The sequence below is a fragment of the Aspergillus niger genome (assembly GCF_000002855.4).
Source record: "Aspergillus niger supercontig An11".
Classification (NCBI taxonomy): Eukaryota; Fungi; Ascomycota; class Eurotiomycetes; order Eurotiales; family Aspergillaceae; genus Aspergillus; species Aspergillus niger.
Window position 1 is genome coordinate 231,846 of NT_166526.1, and position 13,729 is coordinate 245,574.

General features: G+C 52.2%; 6 protein-coding genes across 6 annotated transcripts; 2 read left to right on the forward strand and 4 right to left on the reverse strand.

The window, feature by feature from the left end:
* Positions 1-76: 76 nt before the first annotated feature.
* An11g00850 (uncharacterized protein) lies at positions 77-178 on the forward strand (the record flags this gene model as incomplete). Its single annotated transcript, XM_059750028.1, has 1 exon — positions 77-178. One exon carries the CDS (start codon positions 77-79, stop codon positions 176-178), a length of 102 nt encoding a protein of 33 aa, XP_059606301.1.
* Positions 179-658: 480 nt separating this feature from the next.
* Positions 659-3,884, forward strand: An11g00860 (uncharacterized protein; the record flags this gene model as incomplete). The annotated part of the gene is made up of 4 exons (XM_059750029.1): positions 659-1,185; positions 1,306-3,010; positions 3,071-3,409; positions 3,468-3,884. The coding sequence occupies 4 exons, from the start codon at positions 659-661 to the stop codon at positions 3,882-3,884; spliced, it is 2,988 nt and encodes a 995-aa protein (XP_059606302.1).
* A 546-nt stretch (positions 3,885-4,430) lies between these two features.
* An11g00870 (uncharacterized protein) lies at positions 4,431-10,068 on the reverse strand (the record flags this gene model as incomplete). Its single annotated transcript, XM_059750030.1, has 2 exons — positions 4,431-5,580; positions 5,633-10,068. 2 exons carry the CDS (start codon positions 10,066-10,068, stop codon positions 4,431-4,433), a joined length of 5,586 nt encoding a protein of 1,861 aa, XP_059606303.1.
* Positions 10,069-10,590: 522 nt separating this feature from the next.
* On the reverse strand, positions 10,591-10,991 carry An11g00880 (uncharacterized protein; the record flags this gene model as incomplete). The annotated part of the gene is made up of 2 exons (XM_059750031.1): positions 10,591-10,725; positions 10,899-10,991. The coding sequence occupies 2 exons, from the start codon at positions 10,989-10,991 to the stop codon at positions 10,591-10,593; spliced, it is 228 nt and encodes a 75-aa protein (XP_059606304.1).
* Positions 10,992-12,208: 1,217 nt separating this feature from the next.
* An11g00890 (hypothetical protein) lies at positions 12,209-12,942 on the reverse strand (the record flags this gene model as incomplete). The annotated part of the gene is made up of 3 exons (XM_001394060.3): positions 12,209-12,388; positions 12,473-12,719; positions 12,791-12,942. The coding sequence occupies 3 exons, from the start codon at positions 12,940-12,942 to the stop codon at positions 12,209-12,211; spliced, it is 579 nt and encodes a 192-aa protein (XP_001394097.1).
* Positions 12,943-13,165: 223 nt separating this feature from the next.
* Positions 13,166-13,653, reverse strand: An11g00900 (uncharacterized protein; the record flags this gene model as incomplete). Its single annotated transcript, XM_059750032.1, has 3 exons — positions 13,166-13,207; positions 13,252-13,404; positions 13,498-13,653. The coding sequence occupies 3 exons, from the start codon at positions 13,651-13,653 to the stop codon at positions 13,166-13,168; spliced, it is 351 nt and encodes a 116-aa protein (XP_059606305.1).
* Positions 13,654-13,729: the final 76 nt, after the last annotated feature.

A 13,729-nucleotide genomic window follows, 5' to 3' on the forward strand; every position in this document is an offset into this window, starting at 1 on the left:
CAGTAGGAGTAAAAGGCAAGCCGTCGAATGCAGGCAGAGCGGGCAAGGCAAGCTCTGATGGAGCTACGATCTTAAAATGTCTCCGTTGCCGGCGGCGGACCATCAAGCCAGTTCGCAGGGATGCAGCACGTCCTGCGCTACCACCAAAAGCTACTTCTACAGCGGCATCTACGCCTGATATTCAATCATCATCTGCTGTTACAACGCCCCAGTCTGAACCGGCCACCGAAATGGCGGATCAAAGTCGGGTGAATAAAGCGGCCGACAATGCCAACAGCAAAAAGCGGGCCAAGGCTCGCAAGCAAGGTGGGCTGCAGGCTCTAATGGCATCCAAGCAACAATCCCGCAGCAATTCATCCTCACTTGATCTCTTTGACTTTCTTCAGTAGTGAAAGCGACTTGCGACATCCCAAATTCCCTGCTGCTTTTGCTTTCACTGCCTTGGAGTGCCAAGACCGGAATCTCGGCTGTTTCCTCCGGGATGGATTGGGCCTAGCGCGGGGTCACGCTATCGGAGCTTCCCAAGAGCAGCTGCTGTTGATCTGGAGCTCGCTCGACTGTCACCCTCTGCATTCTCTGCTGCGGCTGCCTCTTTCTTCTCCTTGACTTGCGCTTTGGTTGTATTCAATATACTGCCACTTGTTACCCCTCCGACACAATGTCGTCTTACGATGACGAGCACGATCCCCAGGCGGACGAGCTCCGGGAAACCGCCCTCGTCACCCTGGAGACGTTGATTAGCTCTTGCAACTCTCAGATGCAGCCATACATGTCCAATACCATCAATTCAGCCCTTCGATTTCTCAAATACGATCCCAATGTTGCCGAAGCCGAAGACGATGAAGAAATGGGCGGCACTCAGGATGATGGCTCTGAAGATGACGTAACAGAGGAACCCGATCTGGACGACGATGACGAGTTTGAGGATTTCGAGGAAGAAGGAGGCTACAGTGATATTGATGATATGAGCTGGAAGGTCCGCCGCTGTGCAGCAAAATTGCTCTATTCCGTCATCTCGTCCTACACCCGCGGCCGTGCTGCAGACGATGCGTCCTTGTTTCAGCAAATCTCCCCCGCTCTTATCGCCCGGTTCAATAAAGAAAGGGAAGAAAGTGTCAAGCTCGAAGTTGTGTCTACCATGACTGCGCTTGTTCGGAAAACAGGCGAAGGCGCTATGATAATCACGTCCAACGGCTTCCTCGAATCCGTCGGCGGTTCGAAGAATTCGAGGAAGAGGAGACGCCAGGACAGTGATGCTAGTATGATCGACTTCGAGCCCAGCATTGGCACCTCCTCTGCTGTCAGCACCCCCGTTGTTGCTCCTTCCTCGCCTAAATCCGGTCCACAGGCGGAGCTGGCTCGGTCGGTGCCGATAATTGTGCAGAGTGTTGTCAAGATGTGGAAGCAAGCTTCTGTACCACTGAAGCAGGCTATTATCGTGCTGCTTAAGAGCCTTGCACTCGTTCGCTACGGTGGTCTTGCGGATCATCTCCAACAGCTCGAGGACCCCATAGCGGATGTCTTGAAATCCTCTTCTCTCTCAGGCGGTTCATCCGCACCTGTCGGGTCTTCGGCGAGTGCGGGCACCCTTCAGACCGAAACTTTAGGACTCATCGCCGCGATTGCTGAAACGCATACGTCTGATGCATTGTTACCCTTCCTTATCGCGTTGATTCCCGGCGTCATTGGGGCTGTCAATGACCGGAACTACAAGGTCAGCAGCGAAGCGTTGGGAGCCGTCGAACAAATCGTGAAGGCGCTTACGCCGCCGCGGGTCCCCAGCGCCTCTCAGGACCTTGCATCGCACCTAGAGAGACTATATGATGTCGTTCATACCCGGATCACTGATACGAGTGCCGACCTCGAAGTTCGCCAGAGAGCAATTCACGTCTTCGGTGTGCTCTTGGCCCGGACAGCTGGGGAGAAAGGTTCTTCTTTCCTCCCGCTTGAACAACGCTCTAAAGGTCTTTCTGTTTTGGTGGAGCGACTGAAGAACGAGACCACGCGGCTCGCAGCTGTCCGTGCTGTTGACGATGTGGCCGTCCTTTGCACTCGTGAGGTGGATGTCGCACCGACATGGGTTAGTGAAGTTACTGCAGAGCTTGGCGCACAGCTTCGCAAGTCAGACCGGGTTCTTCGAGGTGCTAGCTTGGAGGCTCTTCGCAGCCTGGCCATGAACCCCAACACCAGAACTCATTACGACGATAAGACCATGAAAGAGCTAGAAGATAGTCTTCTACCGCTCATCAGCGCAGAAGATTTCCATTTCCTCGCGCCGTCACTCATTATTCTAGCGAAGCTGGTTCCAGGGAATGCTCAGCTTCTTGTGAACGAGAACCTGATCTCTGCGCTGTGTTCCGTCGTTCTATCATCGCTCGTTGGAACAGTACTGAAGGCCCTTCTCCTGTTAGTCAAGGTCATTGGAGAAGAGGGAGCTGGTGCTGCATTGATGAAGAAGCTTCTTCAAGATGTCGGTATCAGCGGCGACACGTCAGTGGTCGGTAGAGCGATCGGAACTCTCTTGGTGCACGGTGGTCCTAAGCTGGGTGTCAAAATGGAAGATTTCATGACGGAGCTGGAGACTGCCCAGGATGCTCAACGTAAATGCCTTGCGCTCGCGATATTGGGAGAGATCGGTCTACGGATGGGCTCCAGCTGTTCACTAACCCCTGAACTCTTCATCACCCATTTTAACTCCAAATCCGACAAGGTCCGACTGGCTGCAGCCACAGCTCTGGGTAATGCAGCAGCTGGGAACGTCAAGTCTTACTTACCTATTATCCTGGGTGGTCTTGAGAAGGGCAATCCGCAGAGTTATCTGCTCCTTCATTCCGTGAGGGAACTACTCCAACATCCCGAGATCGTCCGGCCAGATGTAGCTCCCTCTGCTGTCAAGCTCTGGCAAGCACTTCTGGTTGTGTCAGAGGAGGAAGACAACCGAGCCGTTGGTGCAGAATGTGTAGGCCGGCTCGCCCTGATCGATCCAGTCGCTTACATTCCTCATTTCCAGGTGAGTCCAACTGCCAGCGGTATGTCAATAGTCGCAACATGTGCAGCTAACACAATGTAGGATTATCTCTCCAGCAGTGACCCGAGTATCCGCAGCGTTGTCATTTCCGCATTCCGCTACACCCTCTCGGATCCCAGAGACACGTACAACGATGTGCTGAGGCCCGTGATCGTACCTCTGTTGGTCAACATGCTGAGCGACCGCGACCTTGGCAATCACCGTCTTGCTCTGACGACCTTGAACTCCGCTATCCACAACAAGATGGACATCCTTCTTCCCCACCTCAACGAACTCCTCCCGGCCGTCTTCGGCGACACCAAGGTGAAGCCAGAACTCATCCGCGAAGTGCAAATGGGACCATTCAAGCACCGTGTCGACGACGGTCTCGAGCTCCGCAAGGTCAGTCCTCTAATTCCCTCCCTCTACACAGACGAATAAAGACTCACCCGACCTCCAGAGCGCCTATGAAACCCTCTACGCCTCCCTCGACTCCGCATTCTCCCTCAGCCACATGAGCGAATTCTTCGACCGCATCCTCTCCGGCATCGACGACGAACAAGACATCCGCACAATCTGCAACCTAATGACCTCCAAGCTGATCCATCTCGCCCCCGAAGAGACGCAGCGCCACCTCGACGCGCTCTCAGAACGCTACAACGCCATTCTCTCCTTCAAGCCGAAGGAAAACGCCGTGAAGCAAGAACTCGAGAAAGCGCAAGAGGCATCATTGGGCGTGCTGAAGATCAGTCGCGAACTGAGCAAGGCGTTCCCGAATGCCGAGGTGGCGGGTGATCACCACAAATGGAAGGCTTATATGGAGTTGATTCGGAAAACGTATGGTGCGCAGCTTAAAACGTTGGAGGCGGAGGCTTAGATGGAAGTATTTCTTTCCTACTCCAGCCATCTGTAACTTCAGTTGGCGGTCGCTTAGACAGTCTATCTACTTGGCCTATATTTTACATACGGTGGGAAGTGGAGGAGCGTGAAATTGAAAAGCGAAGCGAGTGCATGATATCGTATGTTATGATCGACGTGAATGAATTACGATGATTCATGCTTTCAGCTTACTGCACTGGCCTGAATGTAGTTACTGTGTAGGACGGAAAAAATAAATAAAAAGCATCAATGCATTATGACGACAGAATGTGCACCGGATATGATATGGGGGGAATAGTCCGCTTGAAGTAGAATACAGCAAGTGTGATGAGTTTCCAGAACTCCTGGTATGCAGCCAGCCCCTTCACGTAGCCGTTTTAACGCCAACCCCAACAACCAACCATCCGCTATGTAGAATCAAAAAACAAAAAAATCAAGAACAGAAGGCAAGACAGTAATCCAACCCAATGATATCAAAACTCCGTGCAGCTGCACCCCAGGATATCATGAATCATACGATGCTAAGTAAAAAAAAACAGGCAATTTATGCAGTGATGGCTTTCTTCTTGAGAACACCGAGCTTTTCGAGTTTTGCCCAGGCCCGGTCCATGTCGGAACCTTCATCCACAGAGGGTCTCAGCTCCAAGCCGTCCAAAAGGCGAATTGAACCCCCGGTTCCTGCATATAGCATGAGCTCGAAGACTCGTCTGCGGAGTCGCGTTGCCTCATCCAAGTGGGACAAGTATCTCTGATCAGCCAAAGGATCGGCGAGCGGAAGGGTGTAGGGATCATCTATCTCGATTCCCTTAGCAGGATTTGGCAGTTCGTCCTCGCCTACAGTAGCTGGGTGCGTGACGTCTCCACTGTGCGCAAACTCGGCTAGGGCAGAGGGAAGGTCGAAGCCGTCCTGGCGTCGTTGGACAAGCTCCTCTTTCGCCTTCAGCTTCTTCACGTTCGCTTTGCCGTTTCCAATGACAGCAGGGGGATAGAATCGGACGGTGAGGGGGTTGCCACGGATGTCGACTTTCTGTAGAGAGCAGGCTCTTCCCTTACTTGTTCTCCCAATATGGCTCAATACTTGACAGAGACGTCGCAGCCGTGTAATGTTATTTCCGGCTGCCGCTAACCGAGCAAGGCACTTCAAGCCCGATAGTTCGTTCAGACCTGTGAGGGAGTTGAAATTGAGATTGAGGACCACCACATTGGGAAAGCTCGAAGCAAAATCCACAGGAAGCCCCTGGATGTTGCAGGAGGCTATGTCCAGTAGCTGCAAGCTTAGAAGGGGCGAGGAAGGCGTAAGGCTCTGCATAGAGAGTCTGTTTGAAGAGAGGAAGGCCTTTCGAAGATCTTTCACCAGACCCAAATCGATGTCGAAAATGCCACCATCAACGTCTCCATTCATTTGTTCTCTAGCAGAGAGGACCTCCAAGGATTGGCATTTATCGAGACCAGAGACGCTGCGCAAGAAATTTTGGTCGACATAAAGCAGGTTTAGGGATGGGAATGCCCCGACGTCGAGCGTGCGCAGGATATTATTGGAGAGCTTCAGGAATTGGAGACTAGGTAAAGAGGCTGTGGTTTCAAGCCCGTCGAGTTGATTGTAGCGAAGATCAAGGGCGGACAGGGAGGGAAGTGAGTCAAGGTTGCGGAGGAGGAAAGTGGTTAGGCTTAGATCTAGATCATGCAAGCGAGTCCTGTTTGGACCGTTAAATTCCGAATAAGGCAGCTTGAGCGGGATGTACTCACAATTCTGCTCGGCCAAAGTCGACCGTGGTCAAGCCATTATTTCTTAATTGCAAGCTCAATAGCCCGTCCAAATCAAATATGCCTTCGATATTTGTGATATTATTGTCGTTGGCTTTAAGTTCTCTGAGGTGAATAAGGCTGCTGAACGCGTCTAAGCTTTCGAGTTCGTTCCCGGACACGTCGAGATACTGCAAGTTGGTCAAGTGGCCCCAAGCTGTGAGGTTCGAGAGACAGTTGTCCTGAATATTTAGAGTCCTTAGGCTGGGAGGAACACCACCTAGTTGACCAATGTCGTTGCCGGTCACATCCAAATCTTCCAGTCGGGGGCAGAAATCGCAGAGCTTATGAAGAGTAATTAACCCCTTGTGCCGTAGGACCAGTCTTCTCACATTTTCCCAGTACGGTTCGAATGGTTCGGCTTCCGTGATATGCTTCACCAAATCCTCAGTAGCCAAGGCAAACGTGCCGTGGACCTGGCGTAGCGATGTGGGGTGAGTCCGCTGAGCCACGTAGCTAACCTCAAGATGAAGTGGTTGATCGATCTGGTCAATAGTGAAGTCGGGCAATGGGCTTAGATGGAAGCTATAGGTCGTGTCTGGTCCTAAATGTTGGAAGGGAACCAGCGAATTATTAACATTGCTCTTGTCCGGCGTAGATGCCACAGACCCATGAGAGCCTCTTCGAATCAAACTTAAATCTCCTCTGTTATCGAGATCCGGTATCGCACCAGGGTCCAACGACTTCTGCTCTGGTAGCAGGGTATCCGGCAGACGACTGGAATTGCCCGCCTCGACACAGGCAGGGCCATGCTCAGGCTGCTGGATCTCTTGATTTTGTCGGAGTTTGGTGGGGCTTTCATCTTCATCAAATGCGATCTGTGAAACCAGTGGCGACGAGAAGCTGATGGTCACAACCCGAGCTTGTTGGCGGTTTTCTTGTTGGCGCCGCGGTAGCTTGGACAGGCGCCCTTCGTGTAGCTGAATCTCATGCTCGACCTCGCTGGTTGATTTGCTCGTCCTGCGGGCCTCGGATCCCCAAGATGTAGCTCTGGTCTCCGAGTTGGAAAACCTCGACGTAAAGGGCGTGGTTTTTGACTGAATGGAGCTGAAATTGACCGAAGGGTCGCCTTCTTTCGTTTGCGGGCGCCGCTCCGACTGATTGGAAGCCTTTCGTGGGCTGGGCGAGCTCTGGCGCGCGTTGTCTTCACCCCGGACCGAAGATCCCTTGGTTTTGTCGGGAGAAAGAGAGCTCTGCATTCTCATCATCTCCTGGAGCTCATCCACGCTAAGGTCAGGAATATCCTTGAACGGGTCGTCCTCGCTCTCCTCGCCCTTGGGCTTGCCCGGAGACTTCTGAACCCCTTCCTTCACCCATTGGTTTCTATAACGGTCGTATGTGAGGCCATTCACCTGCTCCGGAATCAGGTGGGACACGATGTCTGACGACAGGACACCTTTTGCATGCGAGCTCTGCGAAGAAGAGCCTGTGGGTATGGAACGTGCACTGAGGCTCTTGCCGGAAAAATGAGTGTTGATAGTTAAAAGGTCAGGGAGATCATCGTCTTCTTCGCCATCTTCAGTCGGGGCCGACGATCTACGTGTATGTTGTTCAGCGTCCAGATTTTGGGCCTCGGCGTCGGTTTTATCATTCTTCTCATTTCCTTCGCTTTCCTCCCAAATCGAGTTTGCACTTTCGGAGCGAGTCTCATCTTGATCCAGATTCAAGGACATATCGGACCCATTGACTTCAAATTCTAGGTCATCATCCTCTTGGAACTTTTTCAGATGACTCAGTACACGAGGGTTCGGCTCCTGAGTTTCCCTTAGCTTCCGCATATCGACCCCCTCCCGGCTCGGAGGGCGCGAGAATTCTTCGCGAGTGGATTCGTCTTCATAACTACCGCTCTCGTCCTGGTCCTCAGCATCTGACTCCTCTACACTGGAGAGTCCGCCAGCAGACCGGCCCTTGGATCGGATTATATCCATAATCTTGGTTGCCTCGTTGAGGAAATCCTGCGTAGTAATTGACCCTTTCCGAATTTCCGTGTTGACGCCATTGACTGTCACAATCGGTATCACGTTGTCCGGCGGGGAGAGGGTATGATTGCCATGGTCATCATGCCCAAGACGATTGTGATTCCGGCTTGACGATGGCCTTTTCCTCGAGAGCGATCTCATCTGACTCGGAGTCGAGGTGTTGGGTCGGTACGCTGATTGAGAGCGTAGAAAACGTTCGTTGTCCTCATCTGTTACACCGTGTTGCATCAAACTCCTTTGTAACAACGTGAGGTTATCCGGAGCCTGACCTGTGACCTTTCCAGATCCGGCATCATCTTGCATGAGACTCTGAGATTGAAGAAGGGTACGGCGCCTCTTTGGGTGGGGGTCTTTAGCTGGGGACTGCGGCCTTGATCCCGTTTCAGACTGGTACAACTCTTCAACGGTCCATAGGCCTTGTTTCTCAGTGGCATTGGCACTCGGGACCGATTCGGACGCCTCCGCTGACTTGTGATTCTTCGTTGATCTGTTTGACCCACCATCAAGGCTTTGGTTTCTATACGAACGGCGACCCAGATATCCCCGTTCGATAGAGAGCCTCCGCGAAGATGACCTCCGATTAGAGCCGAGAGCTTCATTATTGAGCAATTTTGGCTCATATGGGCTGGTGTCAGAGAAGTCAAAATGGTCCAGTTCCCCGTCACCAAATCGGTTGAGTCGAGGGTTCGGCGTGTTCCGCGATCTCGGCCGCTCGTGTCTTCTAATGCTGGCCTCACCCAACGCGTCTTGTTGGGCGCTCATGAAACTCCTCGACTCGCCCTTGCGCCGCGCCTCTTCTGAGGGGGACACGGGCTCATCATCCTCAGAGAAGCCTCCGTAGGTTTCTTCAAATTGGCTCATCCGTCGCAACAGCCTGTTGTTTGTAAATGTATCATGATTCCCAAACAGCTTCAAAGGGCTGCCTGAAGACGGCATGACGTCGGTTCTTCCGGTTCCGGGTCGAACAGCAACATGCGCAGATGATGGTCGAGGAAGCGTCGGGGGATCCGTTACTGGATTAGTCTTCTGGTAGAAAGGTGGTGAGCTCCGGATTCTCTGGTTGGGAGGCAGGAACGGTGACAGTCGTTCGGAGGGAAAGGGTGGCGGGGACAGATGTAGCTTCTGGAAAGAGCCTTCGTTCAGATAGTCGTCTCGTCGCAAGTGCGCAAAAGCTCCACGGCCCCGGAAATCCAGCGTCCCCATGGAGAGGTCCTTGGGCAGAGAATGACTAGTGACGTCCAGTAGATCATCTTCCGGTAACGGGTCGACTGGAGCCTCCGACGGTTGATTTAGCAGGAAGCTATCACTTGCCGGGGAGTCGGGCCGTTCATATGGCGGCAATTGTAGTCTTTCGAGCTTGTTTGTCACTTTCTTTAACGCGGACCTTATCACTTCTGATGCAGCGTTTCCGTCCATTGTGTTCGGCTGTGAGAAAGTGATGGGCGTGAAGTCCTCATTTCGCATATCTTCCAAGCCACTTGCGGATCTCATTTGGGTGCCATTCCAGGAATCCTCATGGCCATCACCTTGGTTTGTCACAAATTTCGTAGGCCCTTTCCTTACATCCAGCATCCCATTGTGCGATCCTCGGGGGCTTCCTGGAGTTGACCTGGGCTCTCCTTGATCGTGACGTGACGACTTGGTCGGAGATCGGGGGCTTTTCGGAGAGGAAGAATGGCCGGCACTTTCACCAAACTCATGTTGACCATCACCGGGGGCACCGTTCGAGGTAGCATTGTCGCGTCGTTCTGAAGACGTAGAGAAGTCCCAGACGCTATCCGAGTGTTTCATTCTAGAAATGGCTTCGTCTTGCGTTTTCTCGGTTCCGGGGGTGGGCGGCTTGAACACACTCTCGAGTCCAATGGGGGCGAAAAGATCGCGCTGTTCACCGGAAGGGATATCGCCATGGACCAGCCTCCTCCGCCATTCGGGGGTCCCTTCGCTGCCCTTGGCCTTCTTTGGTTTGATTTGGACGGTGCTTTGCTGGACCGACTGACCGGAGGCGTTCGAGACCGACCGCAACGGCGATCTCGTGTCCATGGTGGACGATTGTTTACGCCTGGACGGCGGGTTTGGTCGGGGACTCTTTTTCGTCTTATCGGGGACTGGAGATCGCAACTTGGACGGGGTCTTGGGGGTACGAGGGGTTTTCGGCGTGGGCGGTTCCCTTTTCACGAAATGACAGGGCCGGGAAACCTTCTTTTTGTTATCAACAGGCGAAGGCGACGGGGCGACAGAGCGACGCGCGGGAACAGGAATGCGACTAGGAGAGTTTTGTAAGCTGGACTGGCGGGAATGAGAGATGGACCGAGAGGGGACCGGGCTGGTTGGGGTTCCAGGCACAGGGACGGGCACCCAATCGTCGGAAAGGTTGTCCAGCCATGGTGGATTGTCGCTCATTTTCTGGGTCGGAGGAGAGGGGGGTGGATGGTGGTCGCAGAGGCTGAAGCTCAGGTCGGCGCGCGTCGCGATTCACAGGACGCCAGGCAGGATGCAAGCACAGCGGAAATTAGCAGATGCAGGCGGACCATGGAGCTGAAGGATGGTGGAATGGCATCGGGGGTGGACTGCGGTGGGTTTGTTGCAGAGGGGAGATGCGCAATGGAGGGGGTGGTGTGGAGAGGATAAGCAAGGACCGAGTAGTTAAGTTACAGAGGAATAATGAATGGGAGAGAAGATGTAAGTAAGATTGGGGGGGAGAGGGGAGAGGAGGAAGAGGGAATCTACAAGTCGATAAATTGTTATTCTTGGGCGAGTGGAGATTCAGCGGCACGGCTTTAGTTGGTTTAGTTGGTTTAGTTTCCATCGATCAAGTCTGGCTGGCGGGTGCTCGGGGCAACCCTCCCCAGTCAATCAATCTACGCTTGAATTGGTTAGTTGTTAGGCTCTTAGAGTGTTACTATTCTTTTGTTGACAGGGTTTTTAACTGCCCAACTCTAGTTCCATGATATCCTGTTGTCTCCGTCCCCACGGTTCCTTGGTTCCAGAGAGGGACCGGGATTCATGGTTGATCCCCCCGTGTGTTCCACCGAGATCGTGCCTCTCCTGAAACACCTCCTGCTGCATCTTGAGGAAGCAAAAAAAAAAAAAGAAAAAAAGAAAAACACCTTGCGTCGGAGCAACACATTGAGCAAATTACAAATAAAAATAATAACAACAACAAAATTACTATGGGCCATGACGATACCGAGCCCAACCAGACCCGCAAAGCACAGCTAAAATGCAAGCACATCCCTTAACCTGAAGTGGACAATTGCAGTCTGAGTTGGCACTGGATCCCCTCGCCAACCAATTGCAGTACTTCTGGCAGTGACCGACTCCATCCTCTTTACGGAGTATAGTCTAGTCTTAAGAGAGTCTGAGCATTGTGGATAGCAGGGAAAAAGTACCCAATTGTCGCCCACTACTGTCGATCCCTTGGGGATTCATTAGATATTAATCTTCGCGACGCAAGGAGCACTCCGGAGTACACAGTGGACTAGTCTCATCCGTCACGGTCTGGTCTGCCCGAGTCGTCGCATTTCCAACGCCAGACCCTGCAAGGCACGAGCTTGGTGTTTCGGGCAAATTGGATTGATAAGCACTCGCTCGTGTTGGATGCGATCATAACTCCCAGAGTATGAAGTCGGATTGAGCCTGCGATCATCGAAATAGTATTAAACTGTCAGTGTCGGCTGATAGTCAGAATGGGGAGTTTTAGTGTGGAGTAGTACTAAACAACTACTATGATCATGATGATATATATTATCAGCATATAGTTAACCGGCAATTCTGCACACTAGTACGGAGCACTACAACTTTTTGCTCGTCGGTCTAGTGGCTTTTTGGAGCCCGCAAATAAACGTATGCCTTTCGTAGAGATAAATACCAATCGCCTCTCACTTCGTAAAACAAACCACCACTCCTCCGTAGTGCTAATAGTATGCAACACATCTCTGGCAATGCCAACACTGTTTCATTCAATTCTATGGCAGACCATTAATTTAGTACCATCAGTCCATGGCGTTCGTCATGTAGGTAGCCAAGCGCGTGCACCCTTAATGGACATACGATTTCCACATGCCATAGTACTAGTGACACATACTTACTAGATTTATTTAGTACTACTAAGTAGTACTAGTGGTAGATGGGGGGCATCCAAATTATACAATGGAAGTACCTCAGCAACTTAAGCAGCTGAGTGCAGGAATGGTAGTACAAGGAAGATAACTTCCAATACGAAACTCAATGGTAAATTCCTCCCTACTCGAGGATATGTATAAAGATCTCTGTACCCCGTACTATCCAGACACATATCTTGTGTCATTGGCGTGACTCCTGTGGCAGAGCTAACACAGCCGAGGAGAGTGCTCCCCGCGAGCCTAGGCTGCACCTTCTCCGGGGAAAAGGAACATATCACTGCTAAGTATTGGACGCAAACGTTACATTGACACCTCTTTGATGATCTAGTTTGCAATCATGTCACATGGACGATAAATACAGTAGCCTTCGTCAAAGACACAAGTGGACTTTTCACATGTACGATCCACAGTCATCTCAATCAAGCCTGGGGGCGCTCGGGGGAAACGGTCCCCTTCACCTTGGCGCTCTCGGTTTCTCCCTCACCCTTTGCACTCTTTCCAGGCTCGTTCACGTACGGGTTGTCCGTGTTAGTGTTAGAGAGACCCTCCTGCTTGCCAGAGATGGTAGCCGAGTTACCACTGTCCTTGCGACTGGAGGGCTGAATTTTGGAAAGTAGTTAGTCGGCCATCCTCTAAGTCAAAGGAACGAAATGATCGTTACTGCCGGGGAATCAATGGCTCACCTGGTCTGCCTCCGAGGGCGGCTTTCCGTCCGTTGACGGCGTGCTCTCCGCAGACGAGGAAGACGTATCTGTCTTTTGCTCTGCGTCGCGATCAGGCTGGGGAGTAGCTTCACCGGCAGGGGCCTTCTCTTCCTTCTCGACGTGGCCAGCGCCGTGAGCCTCATGGCCGTGATGAGGGGTCTTCTTGGGTCCGGACTGAAGGAGGTAGAATGCTGTTGGGACACCAAGACCAAGAGATGCGATGAGCCTAGTAGAATTGCGTCTTTAGTCCTGTGTCCTGAACCAGTGAGACTTGGGCCTCAGAGAGAAGATAACTACCATGGCAGATCGGAGGACTTGGGAGCGTCATGCGATTGAGCGTAACCCCTGCGAGCGAATTGCTGTGTGGGAGGTCGGCGAGCTGCGACGTTAATGCCGGCACCGACGGCCCTAGCAGATGCGCGGAGGATATGAGGGCGTGCGAGAACCATTGTGAGATGATTTATGGCTAGATGATGATTTTAAAAAGCGGTATAGCTCAACAGATACGGTAGCAATGAGATGCAATTGACGGGAAGAAAAAGGCAGCGGAAGAAAGAAGGAGAAGAAGGAAGAGAAAGTATGAGGGGAAAGCAGGAGGCTGGACGGGGATGGTATGACCTAATTGAAGGCAGTCCCGGACTGGCCTTCGTTACGTTGCAATTCCATTCCTGGTCAACTTCTCGGAGCGGCAGCTGCCGGAGTGGCTCCCCTTCCCTGCTGTCACGATCATTTTACCGGTTGCTTACTTGCTGGTTTACCTGGTAATTAGCGTTGCTCACTATGGAGTAGCAAAGTACTCCCCATGTACTAACATCTGTAATTACCGCGGATGATGTAATGGCACCGTGCGGGGAAGACCGCTGGTTCTTGTAGTTCTGTCTCGCATGGACCGCGTGCTCGAGAACTGAAGGCTATAGCCATTTATCTTCCTCGGCATTGTAAGCAAAAAACATGGGCCTAGTGAAAGACTCTTACGTTCTTTTCAATTGGCTCTGTCAATGCACATTCTCGAGGTCACCGCGTGGTTCTGAATTGATCAAGCATGAAACATGCACCAAGGGTCTTAAAGGTCCGCCGTAGAAGCTTGCTTCATGCCTGAGGCTGCCACAAGCAGCTCCGATAACAAACACCACTTTAACTCTATCTCCTCCCCAATTCATCATCCCACTTGTTGCTTCGGTGGTTCCCCAGTCCCAGCTTCATCCCTAAATTGGTTGCGCGAAAACTTATTCGGAC